The sequence below is a fragment of the Chenopodium album genome, chromosome 21 (genome assembly GCF_948465745.1).
Source record: "Chenopodium album chromosome 21, dcCheAlbu1.1, whole genome shotgun sequence".
Classification (NCBI taxonomy): Eukaryota; Viridiplantae; Streptophyta; class Magnoliopsida; order Caryophyllales; family Amaranthaceae; genus Chenopodium; species Chenopodium album.
Window position 1 is genome coordinate 29,897,286 of NC_137854.1, and position 18,340 is coordinate 29,915,625.

The 18,340-nt window shown below is 30.2% G+C and overlaps 1 protein-coding gene across 1 annotated transcript; it reads left to right on the forward strand.

The window, feature by feature from the left end:
- The first annotated feature begins 13,145 nt into the window (after window positions 1-13,145).
- On the forward strand, window positions 13,146-16,756 carry LOC145602325 (uncharacterized). Its single transcript, XM_081658513.1, has 2 exons — window positions 13,146-13,685; window positions 15,638-16,756. The coding sequence occupies exons 1-2, from the start codon at window positions 13,197-13,199 to the stop codon at window positions 16,541-16,543; spliced, it is 1,395 nt and encodes a 464-aa protein (XP_081514639.1). The 5' UTR covers window positions 13,146-13,196; the 3' UTR covers window positions 16,544-16,756.
- The last annotated feature ends 1,584 nt before the right edge of the window (window positions 16,757-18,340 follow it).

Below are 18,340 nucleotides of genomic sequence, written 5' to 3' on the forward strand. Positions count from 1 at the left end.
GATTTACTGATTGTGTCATAAGTGATTCCTTTGGATTAGGACCCAGGAATGGCATACTATCAGCCTCTTGTGCCCGGTGGTTTAGTGACTCACTTTAGTGGGCTGTTCTGGTTAAAAGGAATGTTGCATAATTATTAGCACTTTGTTTGGTACAGGTGGTGAACGGGAGGGAGACTAGTCAAATTATCTAAGTCAAGATGCAATCCAGATAACTTATACTACAGCTATGTGCTTGAAGTGGATGGAGTCTGGTCAGAAAATTGCTGGAGGATTCAAAAATTGCAAATTCTGGTAAAAAGGACACTTATAAACTGCTTTTAATGGGCGATCTTTTGTTCTCCAGACATGAGTGATATCAGAAAGTTTTCAAACTACAGTAAGTGGAGATTCATGTCTTTTGAGAGCCTGAGGAAGGAATCACAAGAATACTACCAGCAAATGGAGGAAGGCTTCTGCTTATTTACGACAGGCTTTGATATCTACGGAATAATTGATATTTTTGCCTATGAACTCCCTTTCTGAACCATTTTTGGACGTTGCTGTATATAATATATTGTATGTCAATGTAGTCCTTGAATGATGTTATCTTCTTGTGGTGCATCTGTCACAGAAATTAAGCAACTGGGGAGCCAAATTTTGCTGCAGATTTACTGTTCCGGTGGCTGATTATCCTGTGAACCTGTCCTTGTTACACGAATTATTATTGTTATTTTTGCTGATGTATTCCTTTGTGCCTTTTTTATTTTTCTCAAACTTCAGTATAAATGGAGATTGAAATATTAAGGTTGTAACTCAATTGAAAACAGGAAGATCAATCTTATAATTACATCATACAAGATTTTTAAATTGATATCCGCTTCTCAACTCTAGTCTACATAGTCAACAAAACATGTCCTAAGTCTTAATGTGACAATCTGAAACAAATTGTAATGCCAACTTTCTAACTCTTTAAGATTGAAATCTTGTAAATCTCTTCAACTGGACAATGAAAACAAGTCATTAGGTTTAGCCCTTCGAGTAACTTTTAACCTATTTTATGGTAGTTTTCTTATAGTAAAATTATAGGACTCACAGTGATTTTAAAAGATAAAGATAAGAGCATAAACATTGATGAGGATTTATATCCTTTTAGCTCATTTTTTGCTGGCTAAAAGGATTCTCGTTGATGTTCAAGAGGGTTGGAGGATCCTCTTATAAGAGCACCAGCATTTAAGAGGATATCTACCCTTATTTTAGCTCTCCTTTTATGTACTTTTTAGCTTTTTCTTGAGAGCACCAACATCAAGGCCTTTTACAATCCTTTCCGTGGCTTTTTGGTGTCCTTTCCCAATCCTGATGGATGCTATTACTTGGGAAAGATAACTGTTAGGGAAAGGATATTGCAGTATCCTTTTTCTGGAAAGGAAATCTCGCCTCGGCCCAAGTGCCATGTTAATTCAACAATCACAAACAAAAGCATACAACGGCTTTATTGGAAATCATCCAACACTCAACTTGCTGACACTTGTCAACATCTGGTTTCTTTATTTTTTTTTTTGCTCCAAAACAATATAACAGCTATAATTTGTAAACGGTAACTTATTTTAAAAATCCAAAAACACCAATAGTCATAAAATTTTTTTGTCTATAAAATGAGTATAAATTTGCTATATTTTCACAAAGTTTCAGTTTCACTTGTACAATACTCTTAAACACAAAAATTACTCTAATCTTCTTTTTTTCAAGTTTATTTTTCTCCATTTCACTTCCAATTTCTTAGAGTCTTCAATATGGATCGTAATAATTCTAATTACGGTGGTAACCCGAATTTTCCTAACAATTCAAACTTTCAATTTAACCAATAATCCTCATGTTGACCCTAATCCGTCTCGTTTAATTAATGTGTCGGTTAATAGAACGATCTATTATTAATTATTATTAACAACATTTTCAACAAAAAGCATATTAAAAAATATATGTAATTTGAAAAGGGAATAAATGGTGGGGTATATATAAGTAGGAGAGAGAAAGTGGGAAAGGATACTCATTGATGTTGGAAATTTTTAAGGGAAAGGATGAGTAAAAGGATGGAAATAGTGGGAAGTGATGTGGAGGAAAGAGAAAGTGATGTGTCAAGTGTAGGAAAGGAGAGAGAAACCGGGAAAGGATATAAGTATCCCCAACAATAATGATGCTCTGAATGCTAGATTTGCTAAAAGGATCCTATCTTGATTAGGAAACTAGCATTCTGTGGAAAGGAAACAAAGCCTCGACCCACGTGCCAAAGCAAACAAAAGAAAAAAAAAAGGAAAAGTAACCGTTGGGAGCAAAATGCCAAACCAACGACTCAAAAGAACAGTCAAATGTCAAAGCATGCACAAGTTAAGCTGTGACACTTGTCACAACTTTAGAGGTCACATATTTTTTGTAACTTAAATTTTTAAAACGGCTATAACTTGTTAACGGTGACTTATTTCAGAAAACCAAAAACACCAACGGTCATAAAAAAAATTTCTGTATAAAATGAGTATGATTTTTCCATATTTTCACACACTTTCATTTTTTGCATTTTTCCCCATTAATCTCATCTATTGTCGAAAACATCTAATTTCACGCAAACAAATTATTTTTTTCACAAATTTCACTTCCAATTTCAAATACCCTTCATATGGATCGTAATAATTCAAATTACGGGAATAATATGAATTTTTCAAATAATCGAAACTTTCAATATAATCAAAATAATCCTTCTTTTGAACCAAATTTATTGAGTAATCCTCATTTTCAAGTTGTTTTGCATTGGTTTATTAGTCAATCAAAACCAGTAAAAATGTCAATAATATTCCACAATGTCAACCTTTTTTCCCTTTTCCTCAAAGTAGCTCGTCATCTTAACAATCTCTTGGTAATATACCGGGTTTTCCCATTTCTGAAAATTTCACTCAGAACATGGATCAATAACCGAGAGGTCTTAGTGGTAGCAATGCAAATCGAATAGAGGAGAGTGGTGATGAACATGTGGAATAATTAGTGGGGGCGTAGCATCTACAAGACATTAACGATGTTGATGTCGAAATTGTTTCCGAACAAAATGTCAACACCATCGGGCAAAGGAAAAACCAATCATGGAGCATAGCTGAAGACAAAGCACTTGTAACTTCTAAATAAACGCAGAGGGTGACGTAGTGAAAGGAACCAAGACAAAGAGAAGTGGGTTATGGGTTAACATCTGTAATTGCTACGAACGTTCCAGAATAGAAAACCCCGATGAAATAAAGGTACGAAACATTAAATCTATGCAAAATCGTTGGGATCATAACAATTTACATTGTAGTAAATGGGTGGATGCATATGGATGGGTATCATTATAGAACCAAGGATAGTGGTGAGTCCGAGCAAAATTTGGAGAAATTTGCTCACAAAGATTATTACGCAACTAACAACAAGATAATTTGTTTATTGCACTGTTTTGAGGAATTGAGAAAATATCCGAAATGGGATCCATCTTTGGCCAAAGATCAATCAAGTATGTTACCCGATGGCCAACAAACGTCAACCAAAAGTGGGGGAAACGGTAAAAGATCACACCTGATTCACCATCCGAGGTTGGAGGAAGAGGTAAAAGACCTGCTGGATAAGACAAACAAAGATGAAAGGTAGCGTCTACTACTTCATCTTCAAGTATAAATCTTGAAGCGTTAAACACAAATTTTAACGAAGTTGGTGATAAGTTGAATGATTTGGGTGGGCGACTGCTGGATCAGTTTAAGGAAAGAGATGAACTTAAAAAAGCACAAGTTGAAGAAAAGAAAAGGCAAAAGGACAAGGCCATGAAGTTTAGAATGTTAGAAAGATTAATGTAGAAGCCTGTTCTTGATAAAGTTGAATTAGAAATGTATAAGAAACTTAGAGATGAATTAAGTAGTAGATTTTCGATTTGATTTAATTTACCTGATTGTACCGAGTAATCATGATTTGTTATTACGATTATGAGTTGTATATTTTATTATTATTGTAACTTTGCAACATTATTGTCAATGTACCTTTTTAATATGAATGTAATTTCTATGTATTAATATGAACTTTATGTTTACTTTTTTAAAGAACGACTTGGTTGAGCATTTATGAGCAAGGTCAAGGAGCTCGGTTGAAAATTAGCATTTTAACAATCTTAAATTATGTGTGTTATTTTCGTTGCTTATTTTCATTCGTGTATTTCATATTTTTAATTTATGTCTTTTAATTCATGTATTTCGTATTTTACTAATTTTTTTATATTAATGTGAAAACGTATTTTTTGTTCAAATAATAATAATAATAATAATAATAATAATAATAATAATAATATTTCACAAACTTTTTTTTTACGGGTAAATAATAATTAAGTGTGTAAATAGAAGAGAGAATATATGGTGGGGCATATGTAAATAGGAGAGAGTAAATGGAAAAGGATACTCATTGATGTTGGAAATATTAAGAAAGAGGATAAGTAAAAGGATGGAGATAGTGGGAAATGATGTGGAAGAAAGAGAGTGTGATGTGTCAAGTGGAGGAAAGGAGAGAGAAATTGGGAAAGGATTGTTGCTTCCTCTTGAATGTTGGTGCTCTAAGCATCAACATTGTTGAGGATTACTCTCCTTATAGCCTTCCTATATTGTTCTTAAACGCATTCTCATTGTGAATAAGAATCCTAAAAGTATCCTTTTAGCAAAATGAAAACTCATATTCCTTTTGGTGGAGAGGAAAGAAAGTATTGGCTAAAAAAACGTGTGGTGAGTGCCAAAATGTCTGACAAAATGGGGTGTTTTATTTATTTAAAAAAAATAAAATAAAATAAAAAGAAGAAAAAGTGTGTGATGTTGTCAGCACGCTTGAGCCATGGGCGGATCTAGGGGGGTTCAAGGGGATTCATTGAACCCACAGATTTTTCGGAAAAAAAATTATAAGTTTTAAATTTTTTAAAAAAAATAGAAAAAATAAAAGGGTTAAAACAAATTTATGTGAGATAAATAATCAAATGCGAAAGCTTGGCACATTGGTAAGGGAGTGATTGTTAGAGCATTGAATCTCTTTCTAAGGCCTTGGGTTCGAATCTAGCTGCCCTGGTTTTATGTTTTTTTTTTATGTTTTTTTTTTTTTGTTATTCTTTTTCGAGCTGAGTTCTTCCTTTCTTCGTGAGTTTGTGAGACCGTTTCTTCCTCTACTCTTAATTCTTAAATCTTTATTTTATGGTTAATCTCATTTTATGTTTTTTTTTTTTTTTTTTTGTTATTTTTTTCCGTGTTCTTCCGTTCTTCGTGAGTTTGTGAGACCTCTTATTCCTCTTCTCCTCTTAATTCTTAAATCTTAATTTAATGGTTAATCTCATTTTATGTTTTTATTTTTTTTGTTATTTTTTTTCGTGTTCTTCAGTTCTTCGTGAGTTTGTGAGACCTCTTATTCCTCTACTCCTCTTAATTCTTTATTTATGGTTAATTTTATTAAAATTAGTGATAATTAGTTTAATTACATACTAATTTGTTTAACTGGTTTTGATATATTGTTGAATACTTGAATTGTTGACAAATTGAATTGTAGAAACTTAGAATTTTAGATTTTTACTTGGTCTTTTAATTGATAATTAGATGAAGTTTACATTGTTAAATTTGTGTTTATTGGGGACTTGGGAATTTTTTTTTTTTTTTTTTTTTTTTATATGTGTCATATTGATTCTTTGCAATAGAATTATAGATTTATAGAAGTAGTAATGTATTAGCACGCTTTCAAAGTATGAAAACTCGAAAAATGCTTTTTTTTTTATTTATAATTGTGAAATCCATCCATTTGTAATTAAAAATAAAAAATAAAAATTGAACTTATGTATTGAATATTTAGTTAATATATGATCATCGCTTTTTTTTAAATTCCGAACCCATAGTTCGGAATTCCTGGATACGCCACTGGCTTGAGCGGCAATTGTACACTTATAATTCATTTACTTCATCAATCTCCAATACCCCCTCAATTTTGTTTTTATACTTATCATTAAAAGTACTCCTTTGGTCCATTTTTGTTTACTTTAAGTACTTTATGTTTCATTTTAATTTACTCACTTACAACTTACCACGTTTAGAAATCTCATAAATAATATTTCCTTATCGAAATCATAATGCAAACAATCAAATTAATCAAATTATTTTCTACACGTGGTATTCAACCCTTCTCCAATCCTAGTGTTATACTTTTTGTTAAAAAAATTTTTTTTGTTTACCTTCACTAATCACCTCCTAAAACTACGTGCCTAAAAGTTTTTTTTTGACAAGCGTGCCTAAAAGTTGTGTTGCAAGTAAACAAAAACGAAGGAAGTACTTTATTTAAATTGTCATTTTATTTTAATTGTCTCTTTCACATTTTAACCCTATTTAGCAAAACTAGCGATAGCAGATAGCTTTTAGCAGTCAAGTAGCGGGTAGTTGTAAATGTAGCGTGTAGCTGTCCATTAGTAGTGGATAGTGATTAATTGTTAAAGTAACGATTGATTGTATGAATCGTTGACAAAAGTAGCGGTTATAATATTAAAATACATTAAAATCCATACATATTTTTTATAAACCTAACTAAAATTTGACAAACGCTACCCGCTACTTTTGAAACACTACTATTTTTAACGTTTGAGAAAATACCCAAATAATACCTCTATCACTAGCCGCTACTCGATCGAACCACTACATTGTCAAACACTCTTATTTTTTCTAGTAGTGTTTAGACTTGGTCAAAACGTTAACCCCGTACTACCTCAAACGCTATCGCCAAACAGGCTCTTTATTATTTCTCTTTCTAATATACACTTCTTGATTTCGTGAAAAGAAAAATGAGGATTGGCTAAAATTATGCGGAGATTTATCATTTGGTTTGATTCTAAAAATTTTTTATAACTTTTTTGTGAGGATGGGGTATGAATAGAAAAAGAGATAGTGACATTAACATAATTCAGATCGGAGAAGGTATTGGGTGATGCTTTAATAGTTTGGTGAGTCAAGCCTTAAAACAACTATATATATATATATATATATATATATATACATATATATATATACACACATATATATATATATATACACACATATATATATATATATACACACATATATATATATATATACATATATATATATATATATATATATATATACATAGGGGAGGGATCCGGTGAGAATAGCTTCATATGTGAGAATTCATACTTATATGAGAACTGATTTAAAATTTAGAACATGTGAGTAAAAATTTAGAACATGTGAATAAAAATTTAGAACATGCGAGTTAAAATTTAGAACATGTGACTCAAATTAAAATTTTGAACATATGAGTAATAATTTAGAACATTTGTGTGAGTAATAAGTTTAGAACATCTGATTTAAGAATTAAAACAAGTGATTAAAAATTTATAAAATTTGCTTCATGAAATTTTAAAAATGCTGGTAAAATTTAGAACATCTGATTTAAGATTATGAACATGTGAATAAAAATTTAGAACATCTGATTTAAGATTATAAACATGTGAATAAAAATTTAGAACAAACTAATATAGAATATAGAAAGTGTGAGTAAAGTATTTAGAACATACGAGTAAAAAAATAGAACATATGCTTTGAAATCTAGAACATATAATTAAAATTCTTAGAACACACTTTTTAAAATTTAGAACATATAAGTTAAAATTTTGGAACAAGTTATTTAAAATTTATGACATCAAACTTAACTAATTTATGGTTTAGAACATGTGAGTATTAAATTAGAAAATTTGATTTAATTTAAAACACCTAGGAAAAAGTTTAGAACATCAGATTTAAAATTTAGAACATATGAGTAAACATTTTAGAACATAAAGAGTGTTCTCACATAAGAAAAATTCTCACATAAGAAAAATTCTCATGAGAGCCTTCCCCTATATACATATATATATATACATATATATATGTATATATACATATATATATGTATATATACATATATATATGTATATATACATATATATATATGTATATATATATATATATCATAAAGGAATATCAATAGAGTATTATCATAAATGTTAGTAATTAAGTAAATAAGACAATAAATACTTATCTGATCAATGTTGCGTAGATCAAACTGACAATTGCCGCGTCGTGGTAAACCACTGACCTAAAAGACGATTCCGCGCTACCCCGGTGCAGTAGACATCAAGCGGTCGCCCTCCAGGATAAGCACGGCGCCGGAATTTGTGTGCACTCACAAACCCGACTGGAATTCAGAATACTTGCCCAAAATCAAAGGAGTATTTTTAAAAGGAATAAGAGAATGTTTGATTTTGCATTTTTGCGTATTGTGGAAGCCAAGGAACCTTGAATATATGTATTATGTATGTAGAGAAGAAAAGCAACGGCTAACCTTAAAAGTGGAGTATCATGTGCCATTTACCAACTAATAAATTGGGTAATCAAGGAGGCAACGGCTAGACATTAATAATCAACTATGAATGAGCGTAACCCCCAAATTATCAATGGCATTCTCAACAACTTAATTCAAATAATGAATAGACCATAAATATTGTAATAGATACAATATTCTAATAACAATAAACCGTTAAAGAATTACGGACACTAAAATATAAGATGCCCATAACCCACTTACCGCTTCTCAAACAAGTACGTAGAACAAAACCACTCCAAAAAATAAACGACACAAAGCTTTTGGTAAATTATCAAAGTGAGACTCTCTCTATCATTTTCTCTCATCTTTCTTTGTGTTTCACTCAAGAACTTCCAACAATCCCCCACAGGTTCGAAGATGTGAAAAGAAAGAAAGAAAATTGATTTTGGGCAAAACAAAACAATTGCATAAGTGTCAATGTCTCGCGACTTGAATTAACACATAGTGAACATCAAGCTATGATCCCTCACCTACCAAGTGACCTTCGTCTTGAACTTAATAGGGAGTTAGGGACCCGTCACTTTGAGCCACACAATCTTATATAAAGCAAAGTAAGAACCCTATCACTATGCTTTATTTTGGAACTTGGACCTTGGACATAAGAACCAAGTTCCAAAATAAAGCATAAGATTGGTTCTTTACTTTGTTTTATATAGAGGAAGGCTCATGTAAGAACCCTCCTCTATATAAGAACCCAATCTTATATAAGAATCAATCTCAGCCCTTTATTAGTTTTGATCTAACCATCTAAAATGATCCTTTAGTAATGGCATTTCTTTTATTTTGATAATTTCATATTTAGAACATAGAAAAAAAAAATTTAGAACATAGTAAAAAATTTTAGAACATAAGTAGAATAAATTTAGAACATAAGCAGAAAATTTTATAACATAAGAAAAATAATTTAAAAGATAGCAAAAATTTAGAACATAAACAACCAAAAAGGTTAGAACATAAGAAAAATAATTTAGAACATAAGTTGAAAAAAATAATCGTAGCATAGGTTAAAATTAATAACATAATCTGAAAAAAATAATTTAGAACATACAAAATATTTAGAACATGAGCTGAAAAAATAATTTAGAGCATAGGAACAAATTTAGAACATAATCTAAAACAATTTAGAACATTAAAAATTTTTGGAACATAAGTAGAAAAAATTTAGAATATATATAGGAAAAACTTTAGAACATAAGCTGAAAAAAAAATTTAGAACATAGAAAAAAAATTTAGAACATAAGCTGAAAAAAATAATTTAGAACATAGGAACAAATTTAGAACATAATCTAAAAATAATTTAGAACATTAAAAATTTTTGGAACATAAGTAGAAAAAATTTAGAAAATAGGAAAAACTTTAATTAGAACATAAGCTGAAAAAATAATTTAGAACATAGAAAAAAAGAAATTTAGAACATAAGCTGAAAAAAATAATTTAGAACATAGGAACAAATTCAGAACATAATCTAAAATCCAATATAGAACATTGGAAAAATTTTGGAACATAAGTAAGAAAATTTTTCGAATATGGGAAAAACTTTAGAACATAAGTTGAAAAAAATTTAGAACGTAGGAAAAAGTTTAGAACATAATTAGGGTTCTTATATAAGGTGGGGTTCTTACCGGATCCCTCCCCTATATATATATATATATATATATATATGTATATATATATATATATATATATATATATATATATATATGTATGTATGTATACATATATATGTATGTATGTATACATATATATATATATATATATATGTATGTATGTATACATATATATATATATATATATATGTATGTATGTATGTATACATATATATATATATATATATATATATATATATATATATATATATATATATATGTATACATATATATATATATATGTATACATATATATACATATATATGTATATATATACATACATATATATATATATACATGTATATACATATGTATGTATGTATATGTATGTATGTATATATATATATGTATGTATGTATATACATATATATATATATACATATATATATGTATATATATATATATATATATACATATATATACATACATATATATATATACATATATATACATATATACATATATATATATATATATACATATATATATACATATATATACATATATATATATATATATACATATATATACATATATATATATATATATACATATATATATATATATTAAGAAAATATTAGTTGATAATTTACAAAACGAGCTGGCCAGCCCGAAATATAGTTACCATTGTCCATGCCCGCCCATTTCAACAAACGGGCCGGGCTTAGCCAGTCCATTAATTTATTTGTTTTTAATAAAGGTGTCCAAGCCCAAATTTTAACGGGCCGGGCCTAGCGGGTCGGACTATCCATGAACAGCTCTAACTAGGAACTAGATGATATATATATCATCAAGTTTATAGATAATATTATAGAACCAATAGAGTATATAATTCAGCCTATAGATAATATCATGAAACCTATATAATAAAGGATATCATTGAACTAATAAAGGATATCATGGAACTAATACGTGATATCATCTAGACAATGGATGATATCATCCAACTTATTATGGATGATATCATCCAACTTATTATAGATGATATCATCTTGACAATATTACATATTTTATAAAAATAATTAAAAGGTCAACAATTGAAGAACCACCTTTGAAGGTCCCGTACGAAGCTCATGGGTATAACATAACATACTCATTTTTCAACCAAAATACATGCATTTGTTATCAAAACACTCACAATTCAACATATAATCACATAGGACAATTAATCTCAACAATTATACACGCAACACAAGAAAGCCCCAAATTTTTTTTTGGGTATTTTTCGAAAAATCCGAGAATCTCAAGCAACTATCAGCCAATTCAAGCATAAATTATGGACAAATATAATCAACACTTTTTAGTTTTTCTCTTCTGTTCATCCTCTTAAACTTTCTCTCCCTTCCTCCATGGATGACATCCTTTATCCCAATGACTTTCTCGCTGTCGACGATACCAATCTCACCATTGTTAAGGTATGATTATCAAGTGTGCTAAAAATAGAAAGAGGAGAGAGAAAATGAGGAAGAGGTTGACAGAGTGTTTGCGGAAGGGTTAAGGTGGACTAACCAATGTTTGAAGCCTCACCCAATACTTTGTGTTTAGATCGATCCTTAGGAGCATCGTATCATCGCCTCCATTTTTATTAAATTGACACATTTTCTTTTATCACGTTTGCTAACACACTTTTTTAAAGATTAATATTGCTAATTTTCGACGTTGTAAAATTATAACAGGTGGATAATGATAAAATATATATTGAAATGATTCAAACAAGATCCCACTTATCTAAGGTTTATCTAGCTATAAATCATATACTACCTCTGTTTCTTATTATCTGCAACAAAGGAATATTTTATGTCTCACAAATAATACCCCTTTGTTGCAGATAATTAGAAACGGAGGTAGTAATTTTTTTAAAGGATAAATCACATAAGTTAGGTCCCGTTCACTTCACCTTATTTTTGTCGAACTAAAATTATTTTTACTAAACTGAAATTATTTTTGTTGAACTTAAATTATTGTTACTGAATTGAAATATTTTTAATGAACTTAAATTATTTTTACTAAACTAGAATTATCAGTTGAACTGGAATTATTTTTTTTACTAATTTTCTATTATATTTCTTCTTTAAAAAAACTTATTTTTACTAAACTGAACTTATTTTTGTTGAACAAAAATTATTTTTACTGATTTTTCTATTATATTTCTTCTTTATTAATACTTATTTTTACTAAACAGAACTTATTTTTACTGAAATTATTTTATTGAACTGAACTTATTTTTACTGAATTGAAATTATTTTTACTAAACTGAACTTATTTTTACTGAATTGAAAATTTATTTACTGAACTAAATTTATTTTTATTGAACAGAACTTAGTTTTGCTAAACTGAATTTTTTTTACTTAATTTACATGATTGCTAAACGCAACCTCTTGTTACTACTATACACCCCTCCTAAATACCATAAATACCCTTCTAAGCTAAAATCATCTACATTTTTGCTAACTTTCCTTTCCACCTTCTTCCACACCTAATTTCCAGAAATTACCTTTGTTTATTCAAATTACTTACATAATCAACTAGCGAACAAATTTCGAGATCTAATGATTATGAACACGAATCGGATGAAGTTGGGTGACACACGAAATAGGCTCAATCATTTCATACAATGTGAACGAAATATGAAAAAGTGGTTTTTTTTTTTTTAAGGATGAAAAGTGGTTTTATTGATTCTACACATAATAGATTTGTATGATTCTTTAACATATTCGAAGATGCTAATGTAAAAATCATTACCCATTAGTCCATTACAAATTTAATGTACTTTAAGTTAAATTAATGCACTCTTGTTGTTAGAGATTACTTGAGAGGAAAAGATATAAAATATTTATTTTTTCTCTACATCTAATAAATGAGTGCAATAGAGATTGCGCTAAGTAAAGTCAGGTTGCGAGTCAAATTGACTACAAAAGAAAAAAAAAAAAAAAAAAAAAAAAAAAAAAGTAAATCATTGACTCAAACGAGTTTTTTTTTTTTTTTTTTTTTTTTTTTTTTTTTTTTTTTTTTAAATAATTTTGGCCTTTTGGGTAATAGGCTAATAGCCATTATTACTTCGTATTAGCTTAAAACAGTACAGAAGCTCTCTCCAAAATACCTTCCCAGTTATTCCAACAATGGAGGACAGTTTCAGAGTTCGAGTTGACAAAACATTTGGTTCTCTCTCCTCTTCTTCTTCTCCTCCTTCTCCATCTTCTCTAACCCTAACTTCCTCTCTTTGGTGTCTCACCGACGAAGAAATCCAAAACCGTCAATGGCCTCCACAATCCGACGCTTCCATCCCCACCCAACAACACGACCAAACCGCCGCTGTTACCGACGCTTTTCTTCCCACCAACGTCGATAAATTCTTCTTCGCGGCAAAGGGTAAATCAATGTCATCTGAGCAAAACCCTAGCTCCAATTTTACCCCTAATTTTAACCCTAATGATTTGGGTTGTGATAAGGAGCTCAAAGAGGATCTTAACGAGCTCGATAACAATGGTGGGGAGGGTTCTAGCGAGAATATGGCGTTGAATCAGTGTAATGAGGATGTGGGTGGTGGTGATGATGATGAATTGGATGTTAGGAATTCTATTGGAAAGGATTGTACTCTTGATTTTGAGGTATTTTCTCTCTCCTTTTTTTTTTCAATGTGATTGCTTTTGCTGTTGCTTCAACTACTTGATATGATTGATATTGGTTCTACAATGTATGATGTGATTGATATTGGTGACTGCTCTGTTTCGATACATAGTCACTAATGTTCTTTGTTAATCGTATAGTTTATATTGGTAATTAGATAATTGTATAGTTTATATTGGTAATTAGTGAATCGTATCGTTTATATTGGTAATTAGTGAATCGTATAGTTTAAATTGGGAATTAGTTAATCGTATCTTAAATATTGGTAATTAGTTAATCGTATCGTTTATATTGGTGAATCGTATAATTTATATTGGTAATTAATTAATCATATTAGTTTATATTGGTAATTAGTTAATCGTATAGTTTATATTGGTAATTAGTTAATCGTTTAGTTTCTATTGAATAGCTGTTGTAAATCTTCTCAATTACAAGCATGTATTGTGGACTTTCGAAATTTTAATAAGGTCCCCAATTTAAAGTAGTTGTTTTTCTTCTGCTGTCAGTATATATAGAGTCTTATCAATGGGGTTTTTGAAATCAGAATCGATGTGAAGACATATAGGTTGTTATGCTCTTAAATACCAGCTAGTTGTTTATTGTTCGATGTAAGGTTGCTTTTGTGTTTTTGAATGAATAGATATTTTCATTTTAAATATAAGACCAAGAACTGCATTGGATTCTATTTTGTCTGGAGAATGCAATGGCAGCTGTAATGAGAATAGAACAGGCCATAAAATGGCTGTTGTATTCTGATGAGTTATACTTGATTGTACTTGTGTGGTGCTTGCTTTGCACTTAAATATGTGTTTCTGCTTACATTTAGTTTCTAGCAATTAATTTCCTTTGTTTATTGCTTTACTTATGTCGTACTTTTTTCTTTGGGTTTCAAGTGACTTGATGGTGTTTTAAGCTGCTGAGATTGATTATGTGTGCAATAGTTTACCTAGTTTCAATTTGATGAGTTATTTTTTTCCCCCTTTTATCATTAAAAGTAAAGTTTACTCTTTTCTGTTGCTACCTACATATTGTACATAGTATTAGTTTACACCTGTAAATGATTTGCTTGTTATAATTTGTAAGTATATAGTAATATTAATTTGGAAATGATAAACAACCTGTGTTACTCAGACTTTGCTAGAAGTGTCAGACACAGGTTTGTGTACCTGTCCAAGTGTCAAACTGGGCAATCTTATAATATTGCTGCATGATTATGGTCCAAAATCATGTGTCATTAAGTGTCTCAAATCTCAATGTCGATTATACAACATGGATTCTTGAAATAACATGGAGAGTTGGAGTGACTAGGAATCACTGGAGTAATTGAGTAATTGACAAGCTTTGCATATTGCTATATTTTATAAATGACCTTGCACACGTCAATTAAATGCACCCTGTTTGCTGTAAAAGTGTCGTGAATAGTCCACCAAGATAATTTTGTATGTCCGGAGTTATGGTCATAGACAATTTTAGTGGGCTGACCAAAGTTTGACATTGTTACATTGATGTTTGGCTATTGGTTTATATTATTTTTTTACTCATTTGGTAGTGTAATGTGCAAGAATGTAAATGTGTTCGTCTACATGCTTCTCTCATGGCAGCTGATTATAATGTTTCATGATTGTAGCTTATGCTCTGTTAAGTAATGTATTAAAGTTTCACTATGTTAGTGATTTGATAATGTATAGGAGTGCTCTTTTTAACTTTTTCTTTAATTTTTTAAGGCAATACAGTTTTGAAGATTCTATGTAGTATACTAGTCTGCTTCATTTGTGTCCACTGTGAACCAAATTTCCCCTTTCTTCTCTGCAAGTACCAAATTTCCCCTTTCTTCTGCAATTTTCATAATTTTATGTAATATGGTCTTCATTGATGGATTTTGTGTGTGTGTGTGTGTGTGTGGTCTGAGATTTTTGAATTATTTTGTTTCCAGGCTGAAGAGGACGAATACGACAAAGTGGCTGTTGGAAGTGAAAACGTCGGTCAACGACTATACATGTCTGATGTGATTGATTATACATCAAATATTAATTCCTATAGTGAGCTCCCTGAAACATTAAAGGAGGCCCCTAGAGACCCACGTGCAAATCACATGGCTGCAAAGCTCAGGCTTAAAGAAGATGCGGAAACTGCAAGAAGTTTCAATTCATTGCATGTTTCTGATCAAATGGAGGATAATGTTTTTGGTGCCCAGAATAATGTTCCTGAAGATGAAAACCTTCCCAAGTCAATATTGAAGCGAAAAGATGATCAGATGGATTCAAAGGCTGGAAAACGAGTGCGGTTTGAGCCCATCTGCAAAAGAGATGATCACAGTGCATCTGAAGATAGTGATAAAATTGCCATGTCAGAAGCTTCTGGTGTAGATTACTCTTCGTTTAAAGAATCATCTTCACAGCTGCACGATTCTTCCTTGGTACCAGATTATGTACGCCATCCTTTGAGATATACCCATTATACATTTGATTCATCAGATGATATGAATGAAGAATGTAATCGTCAAGCCTACACGGACTTCCTTAATATGGTGAAGAAGTCCAAGTCAGAACCTGAAGAAGCTCCTGCTGATCTTACAAAACCTGTTATATTTAACCCAAAGAAAAAAGATGGTGATGCTTCTCTGAATACTAGCAAAAAGACTGATCATGCAATGGGGGAACCAGTGCAGAAGAAAAGCCTTCCTCTAATTATTACTGCAGAGGACACAGAAGAGAATGAAGCTGCAGAAATGGAGGTAGATGAGCAAGAAACTCCAGTCTTGAAGGTTGGTAATGGAAAGAGAGCAGCTCGTAAATATCGCTCCAAAATTATTGAGGAATCTAACGAGCATGATAGTTAATGTATGGCTAGAAAAGACTGCATGATGGGTTATGTAACTAGTTTAGTTCATTAAACATTACACATCTCAGGAACAGAATATTCAAATGTGTTATTGTCCTGTATATTATAAGCCTAGAATTAGTGCTTCTAATGTACTTTACTGGTTATGAAGATCCTCCTTTGTGATTCATGTACTCTCAAGAGTGTTTAAAAATATTACATACTGCACCAATTGTTACTTTCAAGATCTTTATACATTGAATATCTTATAAGCCATAGCCTACTTTCGTAGTTTCATACCCATGGATGGTCCTTTTGTGATGGAGAGAATGTACTCTTACTCTATTTTAATTGCCCGTCTAATTAAGTCGGAGCGAGAGCTATGTGAGGAAATTGGAGCAGGAAAGATTATTACAATAATTTATTACTCCGTATTATAAGAACTTGTTTAAATTAATTAAATTTTTTTAAGTAGGTGATTTACTTCCAAAAAAAATAAAAAATAAAAAATAAAAAAAAATAAAACGAGTCAAAAAGTACAGAAATATGTTTCAAAAAATGACAACAATAATGAAGCTGTTTAAAACTCTATCGATAGAAATAGGTGGAAATTTTAAAGGGGGAAAATTGGCCTAAAATAATACCAACTATCAGCGGTGTGTGCAAAATAATACGAACTCAACTATTTGCTATTAGCGATACCACCTTTTGTATTATATGTGCAAAAAATAGTATGACGTTCACCGAAAAAGTATTTCGAGGAATATTTCGTCTATTTTATTATTATTTTATATTATTGTAATCAATTTTCTGTTTTCTTTTCAAAATACATTATGTTAACAATTTTCTTCTAAATTTTTGTTTGGTTTTTTGGTTTTTTTTTTTTTAAAAAACAAATTTATTTATTTTCGTTTTTTTAACTTGTCAATATGTATTTAATTTTTTTTTTTTCAAAATAGCTTTGGTAATTTCTACTATCACACAATAGTAAATACGTTATTTAAATGCATTATTTTACTGATATAATTAGTTTCAAAAATCCGAAATTCTCCACATTCACCAATAACCAAAATAATGTAGGGAAATTTTTTGTTTTTAAAACTAATTATATCAAAATAATAATGTATTTAAATACCCTACTTACTATTGAGTGGTAATGTGGTATTAGAAATTACTATAGATATTTTGAAAAGAAATTAAATACATAGACAATTCAAAAAAAAAAAATATATATATATATATATAAAGCCTAACAAAGAAGTATGTATTTTGACAAGAAGAAACAGAACATTAATAACAAACGATAAAAAATACTCCGTTATAATAATGATGATGATGATGATGATGATGATGATGATGATAATAATAATAATAATAAATATAGACGGAATATTTCTCGCAATACTTTTCCGGTGACCGGCGTACTATTTTCCACATATATTAATAAAGGAAGTACCGCTAGAAGCAAATAGTTGAGTTCGTATTATTTTGCCCACACCGTTGATAGTTGGTATTATTTTAAGCCAATTTTCCTTTAAAGGGAGAAAAGTTAGTGTAGACACCCATTTGTGTCTCCCCAAAACAAAACCCAGTGATGAATACCTTTCACGTCAAAACATAATCGAATGAGGTGAAAGTGTGAAAAGTCAAGTGATGCGGTTAGTTTTTATTAAAATCCTTCTTTCTGTTTTTGAAAACCATTTCTATTTTATAAAAACGTCCAATTCAGTTTATTTTGGTCCATGATAAGGGTCCAATAATGGTGTAGTTGGATGGGGCTTGAAAAGACCTTTCCAACGATATATCATAAGCCCAA

What these genes read in the sequence shown, in the direction of transcription:
- LOC145602325 (XM_081658513.1), top strand. Translation starts at nt 13,197, where the DNA reads ATGGAGGACAGTTTCAGAGTTCGAGTTGACAAAACATTTGGTTCTCTC. An exon ending in ATTGTACTCTTGATTTTGAG is followed by an intron (nt 13,686 to 15,637) that starts GTATTTTCTCTC and finishes TTTTGTTTCCAG; the next exon opens with GCTGAAGAGGACGAATACGA.